The sequence below is a fragment of the Myodes glareolus genome, chromosome 21, assembly GCF_982192425.1.
Source record: "Myodes glareolus chromosome 21, mMyoGla1.1, whole genome shotgun sequence".
NCBI lineage: Eukaryota > Metazoa > Chordata > Mammalia > Rodentia > Cricetidae > Myodes > Myodes glareolus.
In genome coordinates this window covers 12,539,152-12,553,112 of record NC_142046.1, presented here as the reverse complement: position 1 = coordinate 12,553,112, position 13,961 = coordinate 12,539,152, and the positions used below count along the sequence as shown (strand labels likewise).

General features: G+C 48.0%; 1 protein-coding gene across 6 annotated transcripts in view; it reads right to left on the bottom strand.

Annotated features, from left to right (window-relative positions):
- Positions 1–13,961, bottom strand: part of Garnl3 (GTPase activating Rap/RanGAP domain like 3) — a 149,995-nt gene that overhangs the window by 31,646 nt on the left and 104,388 nt on the right. For all 6 annotated transcript variants that reach the window (XM_085681345.2, XM_085681346.2, XM_048432154.3 and 3 more), the window contains 4 exons: positions 10,306–10,414; positions 7,324–7,369; positions 6,548–6,654; positions 1,598–1,713 (listed from right to left, as the gene is read on the bottom strand). In XM_085681345.2, the coding sequence (XP_085537471.2) occupies positions 1,598–1,713; positions 6,548–6,654; positions 7,324–7,369; positions 10,306–10,414 (378 nt within the window). The remainder of the gene's footprint in view (positions 1–1,597; positions 1,714–6,547; positions 6,655–7,323; positions 7,370–10,305; positions 10,415–13,961) is intronic.

Here is a 13,961-nt window from a genome sequence, read left to right as displayed (position 1 = left end):
CTGTGTCCCTGTGTGGTCGACACCTGTCTCCCAGGAGTGTGGTGGGGATCAGTGAGGTAATGGACAGAGGGTACTTAGCTTGGTCCTTGGTCTTTCCTTCCAAATGGCTCATTAAGCCCTGGCTGAGTGCCCTATTCCACCAGTCTCGGGGATCTGGCAGACACAGCCTGTCTTGGTAGATCACAGAGGCTGGTGGACTAACAGTTGAAGAAGCTAGCAGGACTAACATGTTTGGTCTGGTCACTGGTAGAAAGGGGAGCTGTAGAAGGGAGTTGACTTCATCTAGAGGTAACAACACCTGGGCTGAGGCCTGAGGGACACGATTGCTCACTGTGTGGGTCTCTCTGAAGCCTTCCCTGACTTGTTAGTGTTTGCTCTGTCAGGTCCTGGGGTTAGCCTGCTCATTTCCTGAGACCTGCCATACTACCAGCCAGACGGAAGTCAAGTGCTGCTAGAAATGGAGGTGCCATGTGCAGAGAGTGGGGACCAGTATGTTCTACTTCATTTTGACAGCCTGTCTCCCTGGGTGAGTGACAGGCAGACAGCTCTCATTTACATACATCACCAGAGATTAATTACTTTTATTGGAGTTCTGGAATGAATGACAAAATTTTAAGATGATTCTTAACTTGTTCTGTGCTTCCTTATTAGATAGGGAAATTAAAAAAAATTAAATTAAAGCCAGGGGGTGGTGGTGGTGCACACCTTTAACCCCAGTACTCAGGAGGCAGAGGCAGGTGGATCTCTGTGAGTTCGAGGCCAGCCTAGTCTACAAGAGCTAGTTCCAGGACAGGCTTCAAAGCCACAGAGAAACCGTCTCAAAAAACCAAAAGTAAATAAATAAATAAACAAACAAATAAATAAATAATAAATGAATGAATAAGCGTGTGTGTATACATGCCATACGTATATGTGGAAGTTGGAGGACAACTTGTGGGGTTGGCTCTTCTTTTTTGCCATGTGGTCCTGGAAGCAAACTCAGGCTGTCAGGCTTGGAGTCTAGGGCTTTACTTGTTGAGCCAACCCACTGGTCTCGGGAAAATGGTTTTTAAATAATGATTTTACTCTCTTGGTGACCTCATACTCAGGCGGGAGACCTCCTAAAAGCATGCGTACTACTGAGGTGACAAGAAAGGGTGGAGTCTCATCAGGGTAGACAACGCCCTGGGCCTACAAAGTATCCTGCACAAAGCGCGTGTCCCTCAATGGAGACACCGCTTCAGCAGCCGATCACAGAGACAGACAGAAAACCACCAGGAAACCCAAGAAAGCGTTTGGTCTTTCCTCTCTCTCCAAAACCTAGCATTTTTGCCAGTTCATCAGCTGTGTCTCTAGTACCAAGGACAGCACCATTGGAAGCAGCAGTGGGGTTCAGGTGCTGACTTATACTGTGCCCACCTATACCTTAGCCACAGCTTTGTAAGGACCATATTCTTGCACAAGGACACTCAACGACCCTCCTTGTCACTGAGAATGTTAGCTGTGTGGCATCAGGGTATCAGGCAGCAAGCACTGTGGGAGCTCAGGGCTTTCCCAGGGGCTCAAGGCTAGATCTGTGCTCTCCAGAAGCCCCATGGGAGAAAGGAAACACAAATACCTTATGCAAATCTGGCATCAAATCCTGGTATAAGGAGCGAATCAACATGTCCAGAGTACGCCGGCGTTTCTGGGCAAAGGTTGGGGTTTCCAAAGTGGCTTTCTCACCATTAATCACTGAAACAAAGGGAAAAGGGCATTGCAGTCATTAATAGCTAGTGGCGAGTGCTCTTTGCAAGTGAAGCTGCACGGTGAATGCCACCTGTCACTACAATGCTAGCATTGTAATTGGGAAATGGAGTGTCTCTCAAAATGTCAAGGGCATGGCCCCAGCTGGTGGATCCAATCATTGGCAGTTATCTTGGATCAGGAAGGCTCTGATTTTATCAGTGGCCAACCTACTAGTGGGTTAACACTTTGTTTATTGGTGAGTGGTGGAGACACATGTAAGTGACTTGAAGAAGCAGGTCACAGGGTAGTTAGTGCCTTCGAAGGATGGCTCTGGTCCCCTGGCCCTTTCTCTTGTTCTCTCTGCTTCCTGGCTACTGAGAGGTGAGAAGGATTCCTCCATCGTGTCTTTTGCCACCATGATGGTTGCTACCTGAAGCCATGTGATGAGAGAAGGCTCCAAAAGTATTATCTAAACATGCCTTTCTTTCTTTCACACCCCCTCCCCCACCAAAACATTTCTCTGTGTGGCCCTGGCTGTCCTGGAACTTGCTCTGTAGGCCAGGCTGGCCTTGAACTCAGAGATCCACCTGCTTCTGCCTCCTGAGAGCCTGTGTCACCGCTGTCTGGCCTTTTAATCGTTTTTCAGGTATTTTACCACAATGATGAAAAATGATTAAATAAACTGGCATTACCATTGATCTAACCTTCACTTCATGGGAGAATGCTTCAAATTTAAATCCCAAAGTATGAATTTATATAATCTGTAGGCATAGTTATCTTTCCTTTCTTGTTGGATAGTAAGCGTCCAGAGCAGAGTGCAGATCTAATCTTAAAGACCTCTTCAGCTAGGGTGTCATTCAGTGGTTCACTGGGACTAATTGTGTGTGTGTGTGTGTGTGTGTGTGTGTATTTGCTACAGCTTGTTGAAAAGAAAAAGCTGCTTTAGCACAGGATTTGGGTTCTTAGCTGATTGGATGTTTCTTCTGGAAACAGTTAAGCATTTCATAGACTAGAGACACTATGACCCAACAAGGTGGAGTGTGCGGTTACACACCAGAGCTCAGACAGGTGTGTCCAAGAGGTTTAGCCTGAAGTCATGAGTGTGGAACCCAGTCTGTGACTGATGTGGGGTCTTAAGCATGATCCTATTATTATAGATGGCAGCTGTCATTTAAGTAATAGCACACACGCCCAGTACAGTGCTAGGCACATGGAGCAGAGCAAGTATTCTCATCCAGAGGGTCGGTGGGAAGGCCTGTTCATGGACTGAAAACAGAACTTGCTGGGGACAAGGATTCCCTGACACTTCCTATGTGCTGGGGCCACGCTGGGCTTGTTATATGGCATCCCTTAGGAGTTTCTGAAGTGTACGTCAGGATGTTTTCTTTCTCTTTCTTGAGGATTTTCTCAATTAGTACCTTAGAAAATTACATATTTTTTGTTTTTATTAACTAATTAATTGTTTTCCCAACCTCCCCTCTCCCCATGCCCACCCCCATCCGTTTCTCCTCCTTTCTCTTCAGAAAAGGGCAGACCTCCCTTGTATATCAGCCAGTCATGGCATACCAAAGTTGTAGTAAGACTAGGAACTGCCTCTCCTATTAAGGGTGGACGAGGCAACCTAGGAGGAGTAAAGTGGCCCAATACCAGGCAAGAGTCAGAGACAGCCCCTGCTCCCCCTGTTAGAAGTTCCACAGAAGACCAAGCTATACAACTGTAACATATGTGCAGAGGGCTTAGGTCAGTCACATGCAAGCTCTCTGGTTGGCGGTTCCTATCAGCCTAGGCTAGTTGATTGTGTGTGTGTGTGTGTGTGTGTGTGTGTGTGTGTGTGTGTGTGTGTGTTTGTGGTGTCCTTGGCCCCTCTGGCTCCCCTAATCCTCTCCCTCTCTCTCTCTTCCATAGGATTCCCCGAGGTCTGCCTATTGTTTGGCTGTGGGTTTCTGTGTCTGTTTCTGTGAGTTGATGGGCACTGATACTTATGGACACCTAATTTTTTGATAAAAAAGCCAGAAATATACAATGGAAAAAAGAAAGCATCGTCAACAAATGGTGTTGGTTTAACTGGATGTCAACATGTAGAAGAATGCAAATAGATTCATTTCTATCAACCTACAAAAAACTCAAGTCCAAGTGGATCAAAGACCTCAACATAAAACCAGATCCACTGGGCCTGATAGAAGAGAAAGTGGGGTAACCTTGCCAGCTTTGGCCCAGGAGACCACTTCTCAAACAGAACACCTGTTGCAAAGGCATGGAGATCAACAGTTAATAAATGGGACCTCGTGAAACTGAAAAGCTTCTGTAAGGCAAAGGACACCATCAAAAGGACAAAATGGCAGCCTACAGAATGGGAAAACACCAACTCCACATCTGACAGGGGGCTGATTTCCAAAATATATAAAGAACTTAAGAAACTAGACATCAACAAACCAAATAATCCAAGTAAAATAATGGGTACAGATCTAAACAGAGAATTCTCAATGGAGGAATCTCAAAGGGATGAGGGCAAGCTTTTCTGTATTTTTTTTTAAACAGGGTTTCTCTACATTGCACTTGCTGTAGTGATCTCGCTCTGTAGACCAGGCTGTCCTGGAACTTGCTCTGTTGTCCAAATTTTGCCACTTGATTCTGATGTATGGATTCCAGCTACAAGTGGGTCACCAGTGTTGTCCTCTGAACATCACAGGCTCTGGGCTCTTGCTATGCTACCAGCGTCCTACAGAACACTCGTCTACTCTGCCTGGCTCCTTCCCTCCTTCGAGCTGCAACAACTGTTTGTTTGCTTGATGCTTCCTATCTGACATCCTGGGCTTGAACTACATGGAATTTACCCAAAATTCCATGGATGATCTGAAAACGCAGCCTATCTGGCAACACTGTACTTCTGTCGGCTGGAGAGCACTGCCTGGCTGGAGCCTGGTGTACTCTCTCCAGTCCACCACAGCCCCAGGGTTCCTTACTGTCATCTCTTACCCTTCGCCCCTGCCCCTCCACACACAAATATGTGACATGTCCTAGTCACTGAACCGGCCCATGGACATGGAAGGTACAGAATCATCACCTCTGCCGAATGGTTTGCGATCTGCTGCTGCTTCTAACAGGGGCGGAGCATTTCCCCATGACCCTGCCATGGGCCAAAGCTAACAGTGTGGAGAGTACCCATCTACACGTCTTTAAGGGCTGTCCCCACCAGCAGATGGTTGTGAAGCGTGTGGGGAGGGGCTGCTGGGATTTTGGAGCGAAGAGCCCCTTCAGCCAGCTTGGCTGTGAGTGGGACGCATTTGGTAACGGGAGTTACGTGACGTCCATCCCTTCAGGTGCACTGACATTACTGTTAAGGCATGGGAACCTTGTGTGGCTGCTGATGGAGGACTCACATGTAGGGTTATGGAGGAGACTAGGTAGATAAGAAGACAAAGGTGGGGTCTGGAGAGATGGCTCAGGGCTTAAAAAGCCTTAACTGCTAGTGGCACAGGCCTTTAATCCCAACACTCAGGAGGCAGAAGCAGGCAGATTTCTGGGGAGTTTCAGGCCAACCTGGTCTACATAGTGAACTCAAAGCTACCCAGGGCTACATAATGAGACCTTCTCTCAAAAAACCAAAACCAAGACCAAAACTAAAGCTAAAAACTGCAGAACTCCCTACTCTAGTAAAGGATCTGGGTTTCAATCCCAGCACCCATATTGGGAAGCTCATAACTCTGGGTCCAAGGGAATAAATAGTCCAGGGTCCCCTCTTCTGGCCTCCGTGGGCACAGCACCTGCATGCATGTGGTGCAACACACATATACACATAAAATGAAATAAATCTTTAAAAAAGAAGCAAAGGAAGGACAATATGTCACCCAGCACTTGCCTGGCCTGTGCCACTAGTTTTGGCCAACTCTGAAGGAGACTGAAGACTAGAAGCTGAGTATCAGGTACAGATGTGGGGTACTGCGAGGTTCTGGCCTCAGTCAATGCCACCATAGAGTCAGGTGACCAAGGTGAACTCGATGAGAGGACAGGAGCTGTTCCAAATGCTCTCAAACTACATAGCAACAGCGACAGAATTAGGCACTGTGTGCGTGGGTGTGGGGGACGGGTGGATGCCAGAGGGGCAGCTGCAGCCTCCAGTATGCTGGCAGAAGACTGGAGTTGGCCTCTCTGTAGAGGGCACAGACCAGGTGACACCCCTAGGGCTCCAGGGCTGGCAGTCTGGGCCTTTAGGAAGAGACTGCAGTGGATGGAGACAAGAGTCCTGATGCTCACCAGTAGGTCCTGACGGGCTTTCTAGACACAATACCCAAGGACGCTCTGAGGAGGTGTGGCCAGCTTCTGTCACGTGAATATGGGAGCTCAGAGTCAGGCCTGGGGTATCATCAGTAAGCTAGGATGCAGGTGCACTAGTTCACCGGCCAGTGAGGCTGGGGCAGGAAGGTTCTGCGTACTCTGTTCACACCCCCACACCCCACACATACACTCTCCTTGTCCCGAATGGTGGATCATCACCATTTCCCCCACCCCCATCTCTGCGCAGGTAAAGACACAGATAAGTAACAACTGAGACCCAGAATGGTAGCATCAGAACCCGGGGCAGCAAGGCCAGTCTGAGGCCCCCAGGCACTGTGAGTGGTGAGGTAGACAGCCCACAAAGCAGGCACCGGGACAGTAAGTGTAGATGAGGACCCAGTAGAAAACCTACCTAATACTGCCAGACACTAAACCTGGGCAACGGATGAACAGGTCTGGACTATCTAAACGGTGACATGTTCTTACAGTGTCTGGGAGAGTGTGAAGAGACACATCATTGTTCATGTGGAACAAGTGGAAAGAGCGTTTCAAAATGACAACTTACATTTCACAAGCAAAAAGTCCCTGAATTCCTGGTGGTCTGTAAACACCGGTGGGGATGGCAAGGGTGGGCCAAAAAGTGGCACACTTTCTTCTGAAAATATTTTCAGCCTATGTAAAGAACATTCCAGAATTAGCTGGCTCTCTTCAAAGATCACCAGTATTTTCACAAGTCAGTGTGTCCAGAGATCTGTGTACTAAGTGACCTCTGAGCACCCCATTCCGGGGGAGACCCAGTCTCTAGGGTTAACCCACTAGCCTAAGTAATGGTGCCCTGAACAACCACGCACACTAGGCAGGAAGTCTGGACTTTAAGGCTTGCTAAACACGCCAGAGGTACTCGTACGCCTTCTACACTGGGTTCAAGGTCCCAGGCGATGAACACTTTTCACAAATCTTTGAAGTTAGTCCAAGACTGAGCTGAGGTTCAAGCCATCTTCCCCTAACTGGTGGAAATCGGCATTCCTTTCACGACACCCTTCTAACAGATTAGTGTGGAGAAATGTACAGGCAAGTGGGCAAGGTGTAGTGTAGAGGAAGGGCACGCTGGCCAAGGTCAGACAGAATGACTTCCCTACAGAACACCAAACTAACCCTGACCCCTGGGCCACTGGACATAGCCATATTGAATGGAGTGAAACTTTCCCTGAAGAGAGGTGGCTTTTCAGGATATTTTAATAAACCATCCAGAAGAAGGCGCATAAGGATTGTCTGAGCGTCACTGCCAACTGATGAAGCAAATGTCGGGATAAGAACAATAGAGACGAGGTCATCACCTACCTGTAATTGTCATTTTGCTGGTCATACCTCACTAAGGCAAAAATATCTGTGGGGATAGTCAAGGCAATTCATCAGTGTCCTTGGTGCTCACACCTGACAGCTTGGGCCCTGAAAATCCTCCCTGTAGAAGAGTTCTTGAGTGGGCCTTTCTGTGACTAGGCACCTTCTGCTCTTAGGTAGGGACAGAAAGCCACCTTTTAACGCCAGACAGCCTCAGAGAAGACACATCAGAGCCCCGTGTCTTGGGTTAGCTTCTGTGTGCTCTTCTGCTGGGAAAGGGTTAGACGACTCCCCCAAAGCTGCCAATGTAAGTACATATATTAAACGGCCAAGCAGCCAGCAGAACTAAAGGAGCAGTTCCCTTGCTGGAACCCGAAAGGGATCCTGCCATGGATGACTCATCTATTTCATCCACACATTCTGAGATGGGAAAACAATCGCAGTGTTTCTACCGTACACCTTCCCTCTCCTCCTGCCGTGGTAGACAAAACAGCACCAGAGAACAAGCCAAGGCAGCTGGTGGCAGCTTCAAAGCAGTGTCGACTCTGCTTGGGCTGAAGCCCGAAGTGTCCAGAATAGCTCAATTGCTCAGGTGTGGATCAGTGGCAGAGCATTTGCCTAACACGTGGGAGGCCTGGGTTCCATCCAGCACTTAAGAAAAAAGGATAAGTATGTTATGGGACTTCCATATCAATATAACTCTTTAAAAAAAAAACCCCAAAAAACCTCAAACAGCACAACTACCTGCAAGGAGCATTTTTCGCATGCCCCGCACTCCTTTCTCATGGCCAGCCCTGCTGCTGTCTAGAGCTGAAGCCAGCAGCCTCGGGTACCTACTCCTGCGCTCTGTGAGATGAACTCATATTAACCGTCTTTTGGTTCTTTTTAGAATCCCATATGTCAAGTTCAGTGTGGAGAATCTCCAATAAGGAGCATTCAAAAGCCTCTCTGACACCACAAATCGCCGCTTTCCCTGCTCCACTCAGAGAACTTTTCTGTCATGCAAGAAAAATCACCATAAAAACGGGAACTGTTAGTGCCACAGACAATGAATGGGGGCACCAGGGCGTAAGCAGGGTGAGCAAAGGCACTCACGTGGGCTGGCTTCCACTTGATTGTGATCTCCTACCCTGGGGAAGAAATCTGGCCATTTTTGCTTTTTAACATTTCCTTGCAAGTTCAGTTTCAGGAGACAGTCAGAATCCAGCGAGCAGAGTCACCCACAGACACAGGAGGCGCAGGGCCCTGTCTCTGGGTACAGGTGTGGTGAGGCCAGGCTTCATTCTGAAAATGCTACTGCATGCCCTTTATTTACTGTGGCTAATCTACCGAGTCACCACTTGAATTCTGCTCTCGTGGTCTGTGACCATGGCAAGTGAACAATGGCTGAAGTCTGGCAGACCAGGATGAGCACATGCCCTGGGGTTGCCTGGCTGAGCACTGCTGAGTTCACTCCTCCCCATCATGCCCTGGGGTTGTCTGGCTGAGCACTGCTGAGGTCACTCCTCCCCATCATGCCCTGGGGTTGCCTGGCTGAGCACTGCTGAGGTCACTCCTCCCCATCATGCCCTGGGGTTGTCTGGCTGAGCACTGCTGAGGTCACTCCTCCCCATCATGCCCTGGGGTTGCCTGGCTGAGCACTGCTGAGGTCACCCCTCCATCTACAGACAGTCTGAGCTGAGCAGGACTAGGTAAAGTGAACAACATCATTAATTCAACCTTGTCTCATCCTTCAATTTAGCAGCTACCATCAGGGCTTAGAGTAAATTCTCTCTTTCTCACTCTCTCTCTCTTGGTTTTTTGGGACAGGGGTTTTCTGTGTAGCTTTGGAGCCTCTCTTGGAACTCACTCTGTAGACCAGGCTGGCCTGGAACTCATAGAGATCCACCTACCTCTGCCTCCTAATTGCTGGGATTAAAGGTGTGCACCACCACCCAGCATTAGAGTAATTTTTCATGGCGACCTTCTGCCTCAGCCTCTTCAGTGCTATGATTATAGGTATGAGCAGTATGCCCAGATATTTTTTTCATATCTGAGACAAGGTTTTGCTGTGTGGACCCTCCTGCCCAGGCCTTCGGTGTGTTGGGACTTTTGTACTGGAGGTCAACTTCCCGGAGGAGCCACTACTTATTCTTCAGATTCCTTCGTGACCAGGGGATAACGGGATGCTCCCGTTATCATTTCAGAGACTTTCTGAGAGAAGGGAAGACATTTTGGAAGTCAAAGCTGGGTGTGGCAGCATGTGTTTGCGGTCTCAGCACCCAGAGGTCTGAGGCCAGGAGGCTAAGTTCTAGACTCCCTGACGGTTAGCTGTGGAATACTCTTCTGCCCACGGCATGGATGACAGGCTCATGAACACAGCTGTAGTGGCTACCTGCCCAAGACTAGGCCATGACCATTCCATTGTGGACAGGGAGGGATTCATGAGGCCTACCCCTTCCCTGAAGAGCTGCAGGCAGTTAACAGTGGCTGGGATACAGAGTCATAGGCTCAGTGGTGGAGCTGCTGGTAAGCTGCCTTTGCTCAAACATATAACTGTTTCCCGATGCTTATGCAAGCTTTGATTAAACAGAGTGGGACCCGCACAGAGACAAGGAAGTGAAGAGTGGGAAGATGAAGTTCAGGGGATGATCCAGGGGAGGGAGAAGGATGAGAGGACAGTGGAGGGTAGGACCAAGGTCATTATATGTGTGACCCTGAGAAAGAGCAGGGTAGAACCAAGGTCATGTGTGTGTGTGAAACTCAGAAAGTCGGGGTAGGACCAAGGTCATATGTGTGAGCCGAGAAGGAGCAGTAAACTAACATACAACACCCCGAGAATTACTTTCCACCACTGCAGAGGTGGGGGAGTTTGGAGAAGGACAGTGCAGTGCTTAGGCAAAAATTCCCCAACAATGCGTCAGGCTGGCCACCCCGGACGCGTCTATCACCCAAGGTCTGGTGAGGCTGCTGAGCTGGAGGACTTATGCAGGCCCAGGATACGTGTAAAATGGGAGCGGATCATTGAAGGCTTAAAGGCGGGAGAAGATTCCTCTCCTTCCTGGAACACGATGGTGACAATATCGTTGCCGATGTGGCGCTTCCTTTCCACCTGTGAGGAGCATAAACGATGCGGTGAGAAGCGCTGCTCCGGCAGGCACACTCAGGCAAAGCGCGCTGCAGCAAGACACCACAGCCGCCACAGCCCCACCGCTACGCCTCTGCAAACTGTCTGGGTGACTCTCCCAGTGAGGCTTCTTCATTTCCTCTGTCCTCAGCTAATGCCTCCTGCCAGCCTCAAGACCTACATTCCCGACACACATCACTGCTTCTATCACGTTTAACAGGCTTCCTCATCCCCAGAGCTGTATTTGAGGTCCTACATGAGGGTGTCTGGAGAAAGCACACATGTAACCGGGGCTTCAAGCAGGCTATTCTGTGCCCTGCCACTGCTCTACACTACCAGCTCACCTTAGTAATTTGCACGTTCATACTTGGAGACAAAACGTCTCTACAGAATTTGATCTCATGTAGACAAACATGCATACATACACACACACACACACACACACACACACACAAACAGAATAAATTAGTCAGTTACAAATAAGTAAATAAAAGGGCAATCAGCTTTTCCCGCATCCCTCTCAGAACATATGTTTTGGGAGGCCTGAGCCAGTGCAGAAGTATTGATGAGGAAACCACTGAGAGGCCTTGGGAAGCCTTCAGACTCCATGCTGTGGGGAAGGGCGGCTCTGCCAACGTCCCTGTTGAGCCTCTGTTCCATGCCATAAACTCAACCTGGAGAAATGGCTCAGTGATTAAGGATACTGTCTGCTCTACCAACTGAGCCAGTGTGAATGTGTGTCTGTGTGTGTGTATATGTGCATCTTTGTATATATTGTGTATATATGTGTGCATTTATGTATTGTAGTGATATTTCAATTATATTTAATAAAGCTTTCCTGAAGATCAGAGAGTAAAAGAGATGCTCTGGTCAGTCTTACAGACCAGGCAAAGGTGACACACATTTTCAATCCCAGTAGCCACACTAGTTTGCCATAGAAACCGGGTGGTAGTGGTGCACGCCTTTAATTCCAGAACTAAATAGGACTATAAAATGGAAGGAGGCAGCTCTCATACAGTCTCATTCTGAGGATTCCTGGAGGCAGGATCGCCATTTCAGACTGAGGTAGAGGTAACAGCCAGTGGCTGGTTGTTTCGCTTTTCTGACCTTCAGGTTGAACCCCAATATCTGTCTCTGGGTTTTTATTAATTGGACTATAACTGCTTTTGCAGGGAACCTGAGATCAATTCCCAGTACTTATGTTAGGCTGCACACAGTAGCCTGTAATTCCAATTCCAGGGGATTAGATAATCTCTTCTTGCCTCTGAGGGTAACTCATGTGGTACAGAGACACATACAGGCAAAACACCCCCACACACAGAGTTTAAAAAGTAACGAAACACTATAGCTCTCCAGAGGCAGGGAGGAAGATCAGGAGTTCAAGGCCAGCTTCAGTTACACAGTGAGTTCTAGGTTAATCTGAGCTGCGTGTGACAGTGTCTCTAAACACAAAAGTAGCAACAGGGATGAAGAGAGACCTCAGTGGCTAACTGGGCATGCTGCTCCTGCAGAGGGCCGAGGTTTCGTTCCCAGCACCAATGCCTGTGGCTCATAACAACCTGTATTTCCACCTCTAGGGGATCTGACACTCTCTTTTGGTTTCTATGTGTGCTGTACTATGTGTGTACACATAATCAAAAAAAAAAGCAAACGAAAAGGAGTGAATCAGACGTATACACTATAACAAAACCCTTAAAAATAAGGAGACTACTAGATGCCAGTTTCTAAAGACCATATATTGAGCTGGAGAGATGGCTCAGAGGTTAAAAGCACTGACTGCTCTTGCAGTTTGGTTCCTAGTACCCACTTGGTGACTCACAGCCATCTGTCACTTCAGTTCAATGGATCTGGCATGGGCTTCATTGTGGGCTCCTGCATGCACATGGTACACTTATATTCAGGCACACACACACACACACACACACACACGCACACGCACACACACACAAAATTAAATATTTAAAGACCTTGCATTACACAGTGTATCTGTATGTGGCTAATGCTTCTGCTATCTGATGTGGACGGTGCTGGTGAATGTTGGGGAGAGGATTGTAAGGCTTTCACTGAAGCTTGTTTGCTTGCTCTAAGTGGGGTGCTGATGCCTGAACCCAGTGCCCCAACCCCCAGTGTAAGTTTTCTGATGTTACTATTGAAATGTAAGGTTAACAGCATTCAGGATGGTAGAGAAGACGGGTGTGGTCTATCCTCTTCACATGACCCCAAGATCCCAAGAGCTTCAGCTGCCATGAAGAGGCCTAGCAGCAGAGACCTGGGTCTTCCCAACCAAACAGAGAAGACAACTTGCACACGGGAGTCTCAGCACATGTAGCTTCCTCAGCCCCTGAGTTTCCTGTTTCAACATACCCTTGACCAGAGTTCTCCTAAAACAAGACCAGCTTCTTGGCCCCTATGGTCCCCAGGGCCCACGAGAGCCCCATTACTTCTTTCTTTCAGTCAGAACATACAACAGCATTTGCTACTTCCTCCCTCTCTGCACATTCCCCTCTACCTCCTCCTCCCAGTACTATAGCACCGCCCCAGGACACTGGGCTGCTATATCCCTTCCCTCTTCCTAGAACCAAGAGTTGTATGTGTTTGGTAAAAAGTCTTTGTGGCCCCTTTAAGTTTTCATTTCTTTTGCTAAACAAATGTCCATTTACATCAGTGACATTTATTCATGCAGATAACTTCTTTCAATACACAAAAAGGTGGCTGGAGAGATGGCTCAGTGGTTAAGAGCATTGCCTGTTCTTCCAAAGGTTCTGAGTTCAATTCCCAGCAACCACATGGTGGCTCACAACCATCTGTAATGAGGTCTGATGCCCTCTTCTGGCCTTCAGGCATACACGCAGACAGAATAATGTATACACAATAAATAAATAAATATTTTAAAAAAATACACAAAAAGGTGACAAGGGTCTCATCCAACGTAAACATAACCCCCCAAATCCCATCTGTCAAAACCTAGCAACTGGGGCTGGAGAGATGGCTCAGCAGTAAGAGCACTTGTTGGCTCTTGTAGAGGTCCTGGGTTTGATTCCCAGCACCTACATGGTGGTTCACAACCATCTTTAACTTCAGCTGTAGGTGATCAAACTCCTTGTTTTATCTCTGGGGGCAACACACACACACACACACACACACACACACACACACACACGGTAGACATACATACACACAGGCAAAACACTTATATACATTTAAAACAAACCAAACTCCAGTAGCCCACATCTTTGTTGTGTCTAAATTCCAATAAGTTGGAATTTTTTTTCCTAAAAATGGCCCACCTTTAGGATAAGGTGGGTAAGGAGAACTCTGGAGGGACATTCCCAGCATGGCCAGCCCATGTAGACACTCAAGGTTAACTTCAATATCAGTCTGAAAGCCACTTTTAACACCACATAACCAACTATCTTAGAACTCTTCTTGATGTGATAAACACAATCGATCAAAATCAACTTGGGGAGGAAAGGGTTTATTTCGGCCACACTCCACCATCTAAGGAAGTCATGGCAGGAGTTGATACACAGGC